This window comes from Engraulis encrasicolus, chromosome 12 (assembly GCF_034702125.1).
Source record: "Engraulis encrasicolus isolate BLACKSEA-1 chromosome 12, IST_EnEncr_1.0, whole genome shotgun sequence".
NCBI classification, from domain to species: domain Eukaryota; kingdom Metazoa; phylum Chordata; class Actinopteri; order Clupeiformes; family Engraulidae; genus Engraulis; species Engraulis encrasicolus.
The window spans coordinates 35385061-35399726 of NC_085868.1; the positions used below are offsets into that span (position 1 = coordinate 35385061).

Here is a 14666-nt window from a genome sequence, read left to right on the forward strand (position 1 = left end):
TGGTCCAGACTCCTGGCCATATTCAAACCCTGGTGCCCCACAGGTGTGATAGTGTAGTGTGCACACTAACAGCACGCCCTGACTTACCTTTCTGTAGTGTTCCCACTAAGGTCCTTTTCACCCCTTTGCACACACTCAGTATGCTGGCACCGACAAAGGCAATCTCTGGACCAAACCGGAAACTCTGAAAACACACACACGCAAGAAATAATGTGTCTGGAGAGGTAAGCAGGTAGTAGTACAGTGTTGACCCTACTTTTGAACGTGCGTGTGCGTGTGTGTGTTTGTGTGTGTGTGTGTGTGTGTGTGTGTGTGTGTGTGTGTGTGTGTGTGTGTGTGTGTGTGTGTGTGTGTGTGCGTGTGTGTGTTTGTGTGTTAGTTTACCTGTGTGAGGTAGTAGATGTGTGTGTGTGGGACGGTGTAGAGGGCGTTGACTGCTCCTCTGAAGGAGTAGATCTGCTGGTGAGGGTCCCCCACCAGGATCTTACCACACGGCTGATTCAGCATGATGTCCATGATCGCTAGGAACACACACACAGACAGACAGACACACAGACAGACAGACACAGAGACAGACACACACCCAATTGTGTCATTATTGTCGATACATGGGACCACAATGGAAATAAGTCTTCTGACTTTTTTGTGTACATCCCTTTCAATGTATGGTTATTGTTGCTGTACAATGTTTTTACATCTAATAGACTAAATAAATTCATTCATTCATTCATTCATTCATTCATACATTTACAAGCCGCTGTTGTCCAAAGCAACTAGTGAATGCAATTTCGCCACATGTATCCTAGGGTACCTATAACACGACATGGTGGCCCAGCCCTATGAAAGGCAGGGCAGGCATCCATGGCCTATGATTAGATAAGATTACATTCAATAATATCAACTTTTTAAAAAAACAATAATTACATGGTAGTATTACCTGGGGTGCAGTCCTGGGCCTCGTCGATGAAGATGACATCATAGCCCTCCAGCACTGGCTTCTGCAGCTGCCACAGCTTCAGGTAGCCTGCAGGGAACACACATAATGTCATTGAAAATGCAAAAAAATAACAACAGTCGTGGCTCAGTGGTTAGAGCACTGGGTTGGCAACCCAAGGGTTCCCGGTTCAATGCCCGACCGAACCACGGCTGAAATGCCCTTGAGCGCCAGGCGCCAGGCGCCGCTCAGCAGGCAGCCCACTGCTACGGACTAGTGTGTGTACTTCAATGTGATTCACTAGTCCAAATGGGATAAATGCAGAGAAAGAATTTCCCCTAGGGGACCAAAATTGGCTCCAATCCAAATTGGCTCCAATTGGCTTCTAACAATTACATCAATACAATTCTGCTCCTAGTGAATTTATTTCGCTAAACCGCACATGAATAACTGTATAACTGAATATAATCACTGGGAGCAGTGTGCAAGTATGCTTTATCTAATTATCTGTGGGACATTTTACCCCTCACCAGGAAATTGTTGAATGCGCATTGTGTGTTCTGGGTCACAATGATGAACACATGTTTTTAGGAATATTTTCAATATTTGTTATGAGTTGAGCATTTTGCAAAACCATCCATACCGTCATGGTACATGTGATACGCCGCCTCCTTGGTAGGCTCCAATGCCACCATCTTGCTCCAGATTTGATTTGCTATGCGGGCCAGTTCCTGCACGGCAAGAGGAAAGATGAAAGACGAACACACACGAACACACACACACACACACACACGCACACGCAAACACACACGCACACGCAAACACACACACAGTGAGGAAGAATCACAAACACACAAACAGACACAGAAACAGACACCAACACCAACTAGTCCCAAACTACTCCAGAGAGAGTAACCAGTACCCTGTAAGTAACAGTCACTTTGGATGTAAGCATCAGCCATGTAGTGATGTAATGTAGTGTAGTGTAATGTTATGTGACACCAAAATGATCTAAAAAGATTATAATGCATGTGGGGTTTTTTGTTGGTCTTTTTTTTACTTGTATTCACGATAGGACAGAGAAGGTGGCCACAGGAGAGACGGGGAAGAGCCGGCAAAGGACCGCGGCAGGGCCCATTATAATGCATGTGTGACAAAGTGTAATGTAAGGTAATGCGATGTGCTCTCACCTGTCTTGTAATGGCGCTGGTATACTCGCTCTCACCGCGCTGGTTGCGGTGCTTATCAGGCACGTGGTACCAGGTGAGCAGGGGGTCGGCGGAGGCGCAGTAGTTCTGGATGGCCCCGCACACCAGCTTGGCGTTCACAAAACCACCAAAACCCTTTGGCAACACCCAGGACACTGAGAATGGCCTAACAGTCCCTGACAGTTTCTTTAGGTTCTGGAACCTGTGAACGGACAGGGACACGGACACGGACACACACACACACACAAGGGCTGTAAGGATACAGTCATCTCAAAATTCGGTTCATTTCACAATTATTGACGTACAGTTCTATACACTCCACGATTTTGAAATGTATCTTCTCTCACCCTCTCCCTCTCCCATCTCTCATTCATAACACACCTGCGTCCGACTGCACCGAAGGCCATGGAGTGTATGGTCTTGCAGTGCACGTTTGAGGGGAAGCTCTTTTGGGCATGCGTCTGCACCGACTTGTTGAAGGCCACGTACAGGAAGCGCAGGTGCGGGCGCATGCGCGCAAACTGGACCAGAGTAGTCGTCTTTCCAGTGCCTGGCGAAAAATGTATATGAGAAATGTATATAGAACCTATGCACACATTTACATACAAAAGGGTATTATTCCATATTTCTGATCACCTATACTGGTTTCGCACGACTATTACAACATTCATAATGAGTTAAAACGTGGTTATAAAGCTCCAGAAATCACATTCATAAGGGTTATCCATCAAGGCCATGACAAGACTATAAAAAACATTCATAAAGGGTTATAACACCATTATAAATGTTCATAAACATAATATAATGTGGCTATTAAGTTCTCTAATCACCTGCGAAGGCCATGATCTTGACCACCTGGCCTGGTTGGACGTTGTGGTTCATTATGACCTGTTGCTCATGAGTGACACGCAAATTTGACGGCCTGGAGACACAAGGAGCATATGAGCATTTGTATATCTGTGTGTGTGTGTGCTTGTGCGCACGTGCGTGACAGCTTGCGGGGGAGCAATACAGTAAGAGACAGCTTGACATGACAAGACATGAACAGAAAAAAAAACAGAAAAAAAAACAAAGATTTCTCTTGATTAGCGTAAAAGTAGACTGACAGCACAGCAGCAGACTTGGCTACCTACCCACTGCCGTTATCAGTTGAGACGGTCACAGGAGAGTTCTCCATCATCTGCAGTACATAGTAGACATTATAGAGCAACCTGCAACACAGAGTGGAACGCAGAATTATACTACAATTCATAAGACTTAACAAGCAACATGTTATTGATAGAGTGTGACAGAATATAGACTGGATTTAGATATAATGACTCGACTGAAACACCAAGAAAAGGGAAGGGGGACAGACAGGGCTCTAAATTAACTTTTTCCACCACCAGCCAATTTGGCTAGTGGACATTTTTTCTTACCAGCCAAACAGAAGTTCAACTAGCCATTTTTTTAATCTCGCCAAAATAAACTATGCATTAGGCTAGTTTTTTTTTTCTAATTAAATGGTCATTTTGTCCAACTGTTTCTACAACACAGATACACTATAGGCCTGCATAGGCTACTATATGCCTACATAATAAGCATATTATAGGCTATATATTTTTTCATTATTTTTTAACTTCTGCTTTATTTTTTACTTTCATTACTTAGGCCTAATTAATTTGATTAGTTTTTGTTCAATTCCTCTGAAAGCAGCTGAATCACATCACACAAGCCACTCACATAACAGACCTTTAACATAGGCCTACAGTAACCAAGCACACAGCCAAACACTACAAAACCTCACATACGCACACCCCAAGGAAGGAGAAGAGATGAGAGGAAAAGGAGAGGAGAGAGGAGGAGCTCTTCTCTACCATGCGCAACAAAATGACAAGAAGCCTAGTTTAATTAAAAGTAAATACTATCTCGGGAATGTTCGCTTCCTTTGTTACTTCCACAGCTTCGTCGTTGGTTGCTTTTTTTTCTTTTCGATGGCGTGGGCTTTCCAACTTAGTTGCGCCAGGACTCTGAACATTTCAGAAGACAACTGAACTGACAGCTACGGTCACACTACTCTGACAGTCGGCTCTCCTCCTCTGCCCTGGTCGCTATTTCGTTCCACAACCACTCATTTTTAACGTCACTATTTACAATTACTACTAGCATTCACCAACACACAGAACCTTGCTCTAACCCCCGCCACATTCTCATCACTCGCACAAAACGTCTACACAACAGAAGTAGCGCTATGCATAATCTGCTTAAGTCCTGTTATTGAAACGGTCAGGGTCTCGCTGCTTAAGAAATGCAGCCTGTTACAGCAAGGCTCATATAGTAATAATAGCAGTAGTGACGTTAAAAAGGTTGTAGCGAAAGCGACGAGAGCATAGGAGGAGAGCTGCCTGTCAGAATAGTGTGAGCGCAGCTTAGCTGACAGAAGGCTGGTCGTCTGAAATGTTTTCAATCCTGGCGCGCGCAACAGCATGGAGTTGACGCTCGATGCACTGGAAAGCCCACGGTGGGAGGCTACCTCGTGACGCTAGTGTCCATGGGTAATGTAGGAAATCTCGCCGTATAACGTTCGTCAGAGCAGCGGTTTACCGTTCATAAGTTACTGTACTCGGGCGCTACTAGCCAAATTGGCGGGTAGGTATTTTTTTCTACTAGCCAAAATGAATTTTCACCCGTGTTTGGCGTGTGTTAATTTAGAGCCCTGGGGACAGATATACATCACATGGTATAATAAATCACATGGTATAATAAATGACATGTTGGGGCAGTCGTGGCTCAGTGGTTAGAGCACTGGGTTGGCAACCCAAGGGTTCCCTGGTTCAATGCCCGACCGGACCACGGCTGAAGTGCCCTTGAGCAAGGCACCTAACCCCCACACTGCTCCCCGGGCGCCGCCCAGCAGGCAGCACACTGCTACGGACTAGTCTGTGTACTTCAATGTGATTCATAAAGTGCAGAGAAAAAAATTCCCCTAGGGGACCAAAATTGGCTCCAATCAGCCAATCCCGGAGAAGTTGGAAATACATGTATACTGATATGATGGGATAAATGTGATGTGATGTGTGATGTATGTATACACTACACACATACGACAGCAACAGGGGTTGGAGGTGGAGGTGGTGGGGGTATACTGCCGTGCAAAACAAGAACGCAGTAACTCAAAATGGTCGAAAAAACAATTATATCGGAAATGGGTTTTAAACTACTAAAAATGGTGGTCCAACACCGCCCCGTTTTGGAGAAGACTCATTTTGAAAGTGCAAAAATGACCCAAAAAAAGTTACTGCTTGTTGTATTTAAAGGTTATGTCGTACAAAACAAAAACGCAGTAAGTCGGCGAGTTACTGCTGCACGTTCCAATGGGACTGGTTTGGGAGTAGACAGTAATACTAGCCAAGAACGCAGTAACTCCTGCAGTAACTCCATTTTGTGGCAGTAATACCAGCCAAGAACGCAGTAACTCTGTTTTTTGTGGCAAAAAGACACATAAATGTTGTTTTTTTGGGTTTTTTGTGTGCATTAAATTTCTATCCTAAACAAGCATTACCAGGAAGTGTCACCGACAACACCGTTGTCGGGCCATCTGGGAAACTTTGAAGCCTTTTTTCTCAGTTTGCCGTTTTCAGATTGTAGGGCAGTATAGAACGAGAGAGAGACTCATACCTGCCACAGGCGGTCGTCTCCCCCTTGTCCCTGATGGCGCGGAGCAGGGTGGCGACGGCCCACAGGTACTCGCTGGCTCCCTCTGGTGTGAGCATGCAGTCGCTGCGCTGTAGCAGCTGCACCAGGCTCAGCACGTCAGCCACGCCGTCAGCCAGCAGCAGGATCACCGCCATCACGCACCACGGACTCGGGCTCTGGATGGACAGAGGAACAGGTGCACACACACACGTTTTAATGGGGGTTATAAAGTAGAAATTCTTGAGGGTGGATGTGGACTTTTGGTGTGTGTGTGTGTGCTGTGTGTGAGTGTGTATGTATTACCAAAAAGCAACAAAAATGATGTCTCTGGACATAAACTGGAGCAACAGACAGTTCGGGCCTAGCGCATTTTCAAAGTATCCAGTAGCCATTTTAGTGGTTCTAACTCCCTTTGAGTACACACACCAAGGAATACACGGTTAAAAGTCAAGGTGCCGATGCTTACACATACACTGTATCTGTGTATGTGTGTTTGTGTTACACATGTATCTGTGTGTGTGTGTGTGTGTGTGTGTGTGTGTGTGTGTGTGTGTGTGTGTGTGTGTGTGTCAGGCTTGTACAAAATTCCGAATGGAAAGAATTTCAATTCAAAGTAATGCCATAATACGAACACTAGATGGTGGTGTTCTACGTACTTTCAATGGGTGGTGTAGATTAAATTCAAAGAAATTCAAGGTAATGGCACCACCCAGTGTTCGTATTATGGCATTATTTTGAATTGAAATTCTTTCCATTCGGAATTTCGTACAAGCCTGGTGTGTGTGTGTGTGTCTTGTATCTGTGTGTGTGTGTGTGTGTGTGTGTGTGCGCGTGTGCGCGTGCGTGCGTGCGTGCTACACATGTGTCCATGTGTGTCCTCACCCCGTTGATGATGGGCACGCGGCTCATAGCGGCCCTCAGTCGCGTCTTCTCTGTGGTGGACTTGAGGTAGGTGATGCAGGCCACTGCCTGGCCGTAAAGGCGGTGTGTGCTCACGCTCTTCAGCACACACTGCAGGTCCACACGCTTACTGTGCTTGAACTCAGACATGTACCTGCGGGAAATGCAAAAACACACACACACACAATTTTTCATTCAACACTTCCATTCATTTTCCATGCATGACATGCACGTCGAAGAGATCTCACAGCCCTCTGTAGGAATAATAGAAATATAATAGAAATATAGGCAGGTAACATGTAAGCTTTGGCATAGGGCATACACTAACAGAAAAAGATCAAACAAGGTTATGCAGAGGGCACTGCAGGTCAAACAAGGATATGCAGAGGGCACTGCAGGGTACAGCTAAAATACAGAAGGTTATGCAGAGGGCACTGCAGGGTACAGCTAAAATACAGAACAGTTGAGCAACTAATAGATCATCTTAGACCGATACCAGACATCATGTAGGAAGTTCCCTAAACACCGGTTGGTACCAGCAGATGTCTGGGCCTGAATAACTACAATACATCCTGACCACACTTCCAGATCATATTTCGCAAAACTCTCAAGTAAGGTTAGGTGACCTCAAGATAGGGCTGAAGGACAGGTTAAAGAGAACCAATCATAAACAAGGGGACACTTAGGAATAACCAATTAGAAGTAGGGGGACACTTTCCTTAAAACCAGCTTGCAGACAATCGGAGAGCCAGAATGCGCCTTCTCCAAATACTGTCTTGTATTGTATTTGATTTGGGTAACTCAGTAAACTCTTGAACATTTGACCAAACTCTGTCTCTGCGTCAACTTCCATCCACCTTGCCGAACACCTACATTCTTACACCTCTTAAGCTGACTGAAAAAGTTTTCTTTCTTGCATACGTAGGTAAGGACCACCATGAGTGCATTGAAATTCCGTAATAAACTATTAAACATTTGTATCAGCATAGGAGGTGTGTAAGTTCTCTTCGACTGGTCCCATATTATTTACAGCTGCCAGGAATCAAGTCTTCAGGAGCTTTGGAAAATGTTTATTTTTCAAAAGCAATGAGTGTTGTAGAAAATGGAAATACACGTCTCTTCTGCCATAGTTGTCATCATCTCATTAGATATGAGAAAGGCCACTAGAGTAAAGGCCCATTTATACCCTACGGTAATTACGGAAACGGACGCTTTCACCCGGTTCCGGGGGTCGTTTCATCCGTCAGTTTGTCCGTTGGTCGAGTGCTTAGCAATCCGGTGACTACGGGTGAAACGGAGCAATACCAGAGGAAGCCGTTGGTGGCAGTATAGTGAAAAAGACACCAATTTACAAAACTCAACGAAGAAGAGAAGTATTTCACATCTAAAAACGATACAAATAGTAAATGAAATAACCTGTGAGTTTGTGAAAGGGTATATTTCCACTACCATGCTAGCCAAGCTAAAAACATGCCTCATTTGTTTACATTTGGGCTCGGAGGACGTTCGTTTTCCCAACAACAAACCTAAATGGCCAGCACGAAGCCTCCTGGATTTGTTTATACATCATTACACAAATCTTAAAGTTGTTTCAGTGTGTTATCTCCGTGAATCCTAGGTCTGGCTATTTTATTTGGGCTAAATAATTTGTAAAACGAACACAAATCTGCCACAGCTACTGTCCATTCATAGCCAACCGACTCTGCCCTCTAGAGGATTTATTACGTAACATCAATTTTACGGACGGAGGTATGAATGCAACTCCGGGAGCAACGGTTGGCCCGGAAAGACGAATTTCGTCCGGTTCCGTAGGGTATAAATGGGCCTTAAGGATAGATGATCTCTAATGGGACTACCCTTTGGATGCTTAATATCATGACTGCATGTCATGATATACACACTCTCTCTCGCACGCAGGCACGCACGCACACACACACGCACACACACACACGCACACACACACACACGCACACACACACACACACACAAACCTGAACATGTTGACAAGGCTGCTCGCCATACCCGTCAACTTTGAGCTACCAAAATTCGGGAAAATTCACATATTTTAATCCAAAATTCTGGATATTTTCTATAGGCCAAATCCTGACAGTCAACTGGACGACAGAGACGGATTGGATAGTGCGTTCTGATTTTCACAGTTCACATGTGAAGACAGTCCTGTCTAAAATCCCCCAGCGCACATTTTAAATGAGCATATACAGCGTGAAAAACAATGAAATATCATTGTTGTTTTGTCGCATAAGTCGTCTGGGGCTCGCGTAAAACTGTGTGCTGGTGCAGGTTGTGATTAGGTTAATCGCATGATTCGCTGTGCCGAGGCTGTTTACCATATGAACAGCGTTGTATGAACTGACGGTTTCTGAGGCAAAGAGTGGGCGAAAACACGCCTAAGGAGCTTGAGGGTGACAGCTCGTATTTTCAAGGAACTTCAATTCTTGGTGGCACCTGGCATAAAATCTACTGGCAGGTAGCATGATCAGCAAGACCCTCTCAGTCTCTCTTCAAGAGGGGGTGTGGCTCGTCGGGATAACTGACAGGGTCGTGGGGATAATTAGGCTAGGCCTCCTGGACCAACAGTGTTTTTTGATAATGTGAAAAATCTGGATATTTCCGGGAAAAATGTAAAATCGGGAAGAAAGCGGGAAATGAGTCAAAATTAGACAGTTTCCCGACAGGTATGCTGCCTCACCTGAACATGTTGACAAGGCTGAGCTCCTCATTGTTCATGTAGTTGGCCGCCAGGATGGCTTGCACCTCCTTAAAGGCGGCAGGCTCCTTCCTCTCATAGCGGTAGTACAGCTTCTTCCAAGGCACAAACTACACACAAGAGAAAAATTGACAATGGTTAATACATTTTCATGACCAGTACTTGAGTACATTTAACCAAAATATTACAATTTTATTAGGTGGTCATGGGACAGTGGAAATGTAGAAAGCTTCACACCACAGGACCAAACTCAAGTTTATTTCAGTGCTTTTCTTTTTAAGTTTCAGTTTTGCAATTGTAATAGACTTCACATACCACCTCTGTTCCTGCCAGTGTCACGCCCTATAGATCACCTCCCCCACTTGCCTCTGACCATGTCTGAACCATCACAATCGTTCATGCCCAACCCCTTCATTTCCAATACACTTTCGACTGGTTTCCCCATCCCATCTACCAAAGCGGACTACACAACACCAGACCAACTGGGTGCTCGTTATGCCCATCTGAAGGTGCTGAAGTCAAACTGTCTGGCAATCGTCCAACACTCTACAAAAAGTAGTTGGCTTGCCACACACTCAGACAGACAACACAAACATACCCCCTTCATGCAAAAACCTTCCACCAGGCGTCCACCCCCTGTATAGGTCAGCTGTAGATAGCTACGCACGCATGCACGCGCGCACGCACGCACACACACACACACACACACTAAAACACACATAAACACACACACACACACACACACACACACACACACACACACACACACACACACACACACACACACACACACACACACACACACACACACACACACACACACACACACACACACACACACACACACACACACACACACACACACACACACACACACACCCCCATCCTCCCCCTCTACCTCACCTATGGGTCTGTGGTCGAGGCTTTGCAGACAAGCTGCAGAGGTCAGGGGCAGACAGCTTGCTAAATAAACACACAGACTCACGCATATACACCTCCCCTCCCCCTCACCTTTGGGTCTGCGACGATGTCCCTCCAGGCCTTGCACACCAGTTGCACGTTCCTATAGATGTCGTCTGCGGGCATCTTGCCAAACACCTGTCGCAACACCTCCACGGGCAGGTCTGAGAGGCGACCCTGGGGAACCTGCAGGCCCGCCCGCACCCCCAGCAACCCAAACGCTGGGTCGGGCAGAGGCTCCACTGTGTCATCATCGTCATCTTCAAATACCACACCTGAGGACACATTGCATTAGATTTAGCAGGCAGTTAAAATTGATATGATTTGATATTTTGACATTGACATTTTAGATCAGTAGTCCTACATTGGGAGGGAGGGATTTGGAGATTTTCTTTATTTGTAATACCATATTTGATTGTACTATTTCAATTTTAATTAACTGAGGACATTCATTAAATGTTAATTGAAGAATCAATTAACACAATGAAAAAATGATGTTAAGTTGGTAATACACTGTGTACATTGTGTGTCGCTCTGTCTGTACTGTCTTTAGTGTAGGGGTGGGCGGTATGGCCAAAAATGTATACCTCGGTATAATTTTAGCCACGGTATATATCACGGTATATATCACGGTATTGTACATTTGTGTATAAAATGTTAAAATTAAGCGTTTTGTGGCAAAATGACCAAAACACAATTTTTTTGCATTTTATTTTTTGGAAATGACTGGTCAGACATTGTTTTATCTTCTATGTGGGAATTCTTGTCATTCAAATCATTTGAAAACATATTTTTAAACTTTTAATCTATAACTATAACTCTACATCTACAGAACGCAATGTGCTATTGCGGTATACGGTATGAGACAAAATCTCTATCATTGATGAAAAAATACCGCACACGGTATTATACCGCGGTTACCGCCCACCCCTACTTTAGTGTTGGTGTAAACTCTGTGTGTTTTTTGGTACGGAATCTTTCCCTGTGTCCCAGATGAATATCACTCTAGTGGAGACGAAACTTTAAACATGTAATGCACTGGTTAGCTGGAGAACTGCTGAGTAACTTAAACAAACAATTTGACAGTGTCTCTTTCCAGCTGCCTTGTTCAAGAGTCAAGAGGTTGATCAGCTTGATTAGAGACTTGTCTGCCAGCCAGCCAACCAGCTCCCTATTGACATGTAAATTAGCACAAGTACCCTGTGGCCAACCTTAACGTCCGCATAACGACGATGAGGACGGGGAGGGGCCAAAAAGAGTTTCACTTTAAGTAACTGGACTGGACACACAAGTGGAGTTCTTTTTAGAATAATGTGAGGCATGTTAGTTCATTTAGTTCACAGTTCATGTTTTCATACTGTGTGCAGTGTGCACCATATGACCTAATTGCAGGATATTCAACATCATCTGTGATGTTTGCAGCGTAAGATTATGTGTAACACCTTGCAGGTGTACGTGGTGTGTTTGGCAAATATGGTACACACAGTACTTTGGTGGTGTAAACAGTATAGGCAAACGTTTGGACGCACATTCTCATCCATTCTCATTCATGGCTATTTACATTGACATTGTACATTTTTGCAGAGGACATGTGTCGTGTTGACATCAGGTGGATAGACAGCTGACATCACTGTTGGAAAACTGCTAGAATTAGCACATAATTCCATACTTGTTCATGCACGTTTGATGCCCTCTATGGAAATCTACAATGCACTGTAAATAGCCACGACAAATCAAGAGAATACATTGAATGGGAAGGTGCATCCAAACTTTTGACCAATAATGTATACGAGGTGAATGTGTGGTACCGCGCTGACCCATGTTGAGCCTCTTAGAGACTGGGCGGTGTGTTGCGGCTCCAGGCTGAGAGGACGCGCTTCCAGCCGGAGACCCCCACGTGCTGCAGCCAGCCCCCCGGTCCAAACGTGGCGTGTTGGGGTTCGATTTCGACGGCGTAAGACCCTCACGCTCAAACTCCTCATCGTCGGTAAACATGTCCTCCGTGATGCCCTCCATGTAGTCGACGTCCTCCTCAAAGGCCGCAGCAGCCCCCTCCAGATCCTCCTCGAGGGACAGCTGGAGCTTCTCCGGGGTGCTCATGGAGGCCATCTTGTCTGCGACGTCCAGATCCTGTTTGGCCTTGCAGCTTGTCGTAGGGGTCAGGCTCTGGCCAGCACGATCCTCCTCCTGCTTGACCTTAGTGGGGGTCAGTGGCTGTCCGTCTGTGTCCTGGTTCTGTTGTAGTAGCCCGTTCACGGTAGCAGTCTTCCGTGGGCTGACCCTCACGACATCTGTGACGGGGAAGAAGTCGGTGATGCCTGTCTGGTTGGTTTCAACGTCTGATGATCGCAAAGAAATATTAAAATAAACATAAATAAAAATATCAACATTTTATTCCCCAGTTTAAAACAGAGAACTAATTGCCCCTCCATCACTTGAGAGGTGTGAAGATGCTCCACAATGACATTACAGGGAAGTTTTTTCCCTCTCTAAGGTATTTGTCTGCTCACAGTAGGGCTGCACGATTATGGAAAAAATCATAATCACAATTATTTTGGTCAAAATTGTAATCACAATTATTGATTTTTTTTGCATATTTTTTGACAATTATAACAAGATGAACTATATCCAAGAATTAATTATATACGGGATGAGCAAAATAAAATGAATTGTAATAATTATGTAAAGGCAATAGCATGAAACTTAGGTGGACAGATTTCTGGCCAAAAACACCAGCCTGTCAGTATGTTCTGGCTTCAAGGACGCTCTGAAAGGTAGGCCACTATTGCCACGATTAAATCAAGATTGAAATCACGACTTCAATTTCACTATTTCATCCCGATTTTCTATTATTTACGATTAATTGTGCATCCCCAGCTCACAGTATGGGCAACAAAGTCAGTTGTCATCGTTTTCTGTGAGGAAATCCCACACAAGTCCCACTGAAGGGAGAGTCAGCTGACAAAGTGTGTAGCTCAAACTCACAGTGCTAACTGTTTGACCACTCACCATTCAACTGGGGACACCGTTAAGAAAAACAATACATAATGAGAGTTTTAGAGCACCATATACTCTTCAGGACTTCAAGACATTGGGCATGATCGTGATGAAGCAGTGCTGCTTTTGCTAGGCAGTGGGCATGCACACTTTGCACACTGCCAGTTTGATGCATTGTGGTTAGAATCGTGCCCGACCGTGCCTATTGATTGTCATAGCATGCAGTAGGTTTGAGAAGTTGTTCTCCTGTGCTACATAAGACAGAAACATTCAGTGTGGGTTACAGGTAAACATGCAACATTGTATGTCACACAACATCCCTCAGGCCTACCTCCTCTTCGTCTCTTGGTGGGAGTCCTAGGGTAGAGTCCACGGTTGGGGTCTTTGCTACTGCGGGGAACTGCCATGGGGTCGGTGAGAGGCTGAGAACCGTCCATACTCTGCCCCAAATCACTGCACGCGTTTGCACTCAGATGTCTGCGCTTGGCTTTACCTGAATGAATGGAAACACATCCCACATTCACCTTCATAACAGCCAAACGCGTAAATCTAGCAACTGGGTCGAAAGGTAGAACTCACAACACAAAGAAAGCAGAAATGTATTGCTTTCGAAGATAGTTTAACAGTCAAAGTCAAAAGTTTATTTGTAAACAACTAGGCAGACATTTTGAATGGGATGTCTCTTCCGACACACCATTGAAATTGTATACATCCACTAATGCTAACTCGATTGCGATTTACCAGAAAGCAAATGAAAGATGAATAATCTCGCGTTATTGCTGTATTTTGATCGCAATGCATCTGAATATTAGCAGCGAAATAATATGAACCCTGTCGTGTTAGCAGAAAGACAACATGTGCAGAAAGAGTTGGAGCAACTTAGCCCGAGAACTAGTTCATTGTGCAACAACATGGGAACAATTATTTTGAGAGATTACCTTTAGTCGCTGATTCCATGTTAGCATTCTACGTGGAATGTATCTCTGTCTTGCCGAAGCGGCGCAACCTCGTCTATTTACTTTGCAGAATTTCTCCTCTCTGCTCATGTGTTGGCCTGCCACTTCCCTGTTGTTTGGAAGTGACGCAACTTCCTTAGAATTCAAACCTAGAGCGGGGGAGGGGCAATGTCCCAGGGTGCATCCCAATATGTGTCCTCCACTTGTGCTTGTCTCCTCATCCCTCCTCATCCCCTCCTCCGTGGCAAAAACGATAAAATTTCCCAGCTGTCAGCCTAGCCACAACAACTTTTGGGGGACTGTTTTTC

At 44.9% G+C, this 14666-nt stretch overlaps 1 protein-coding gene across 2 annotated transcripts in view; it reads right to left on the reverse strand.

Moving 5' to 3' along the window:
- Positions 1–14457, reverse strand: part of fbxo18 (F-box DNA helicase 1) — a 25491-nt gene extending 11034 nt beyond the window's left edge. The window contains exons 1-15 of one of the 2 annotated variants that reach the window (XM_063212105.1): positions 14341–14457; positions 13734–13895; positions 12223–12744; positions 10457–10680; positions 9428–9555; positions 6700–6871; positions 5800–5993; positions 3276–3353; positions 2973–3064; positions 2524–2692; positions 2125–2344; positions 1578–1665; positions 938–1024; positions 385–521; positions 88–184 (exon numbers count right to left, since the gene is read on the reverse strand). In XM_063212105.1, coding sequence (XP_063068175.1) covers positions 88–184; positions 385–521; positions 938–1024; positions 1578–1665; positions 2125–2344; positions 2524–2692; positions 2973–3064; positions 3276–3353; positions 5800–5993; positions 6700–6871; positions 9428–9555; positions 10457–10680; positions 12223–12744; positions 13734–13895; positions 14341–14359 — 2389 coding nt within the window. In that variant the 5' untranslated portion in view covers positions 14360–14457. Of the gene's footprint in view, positions 1–87; positions 185–384; positions 522–937; positions 1025–1577; positions 1666–2124; positions 2345–2523; positions 2693–2972; positions 3065–3275; positions 3354–5799; positions 5994–6699; positions 6872–9427; positions 9556–10456; positions 10681–12213; positions 12745–13733; positions 13896–14340 lie in introns of both variants that reach the window. The other variant, XM_063212104.1, reaches the window with a different exon arrangement.
- Positions 14458–14666: the final 209 nt, after the last annotated feature.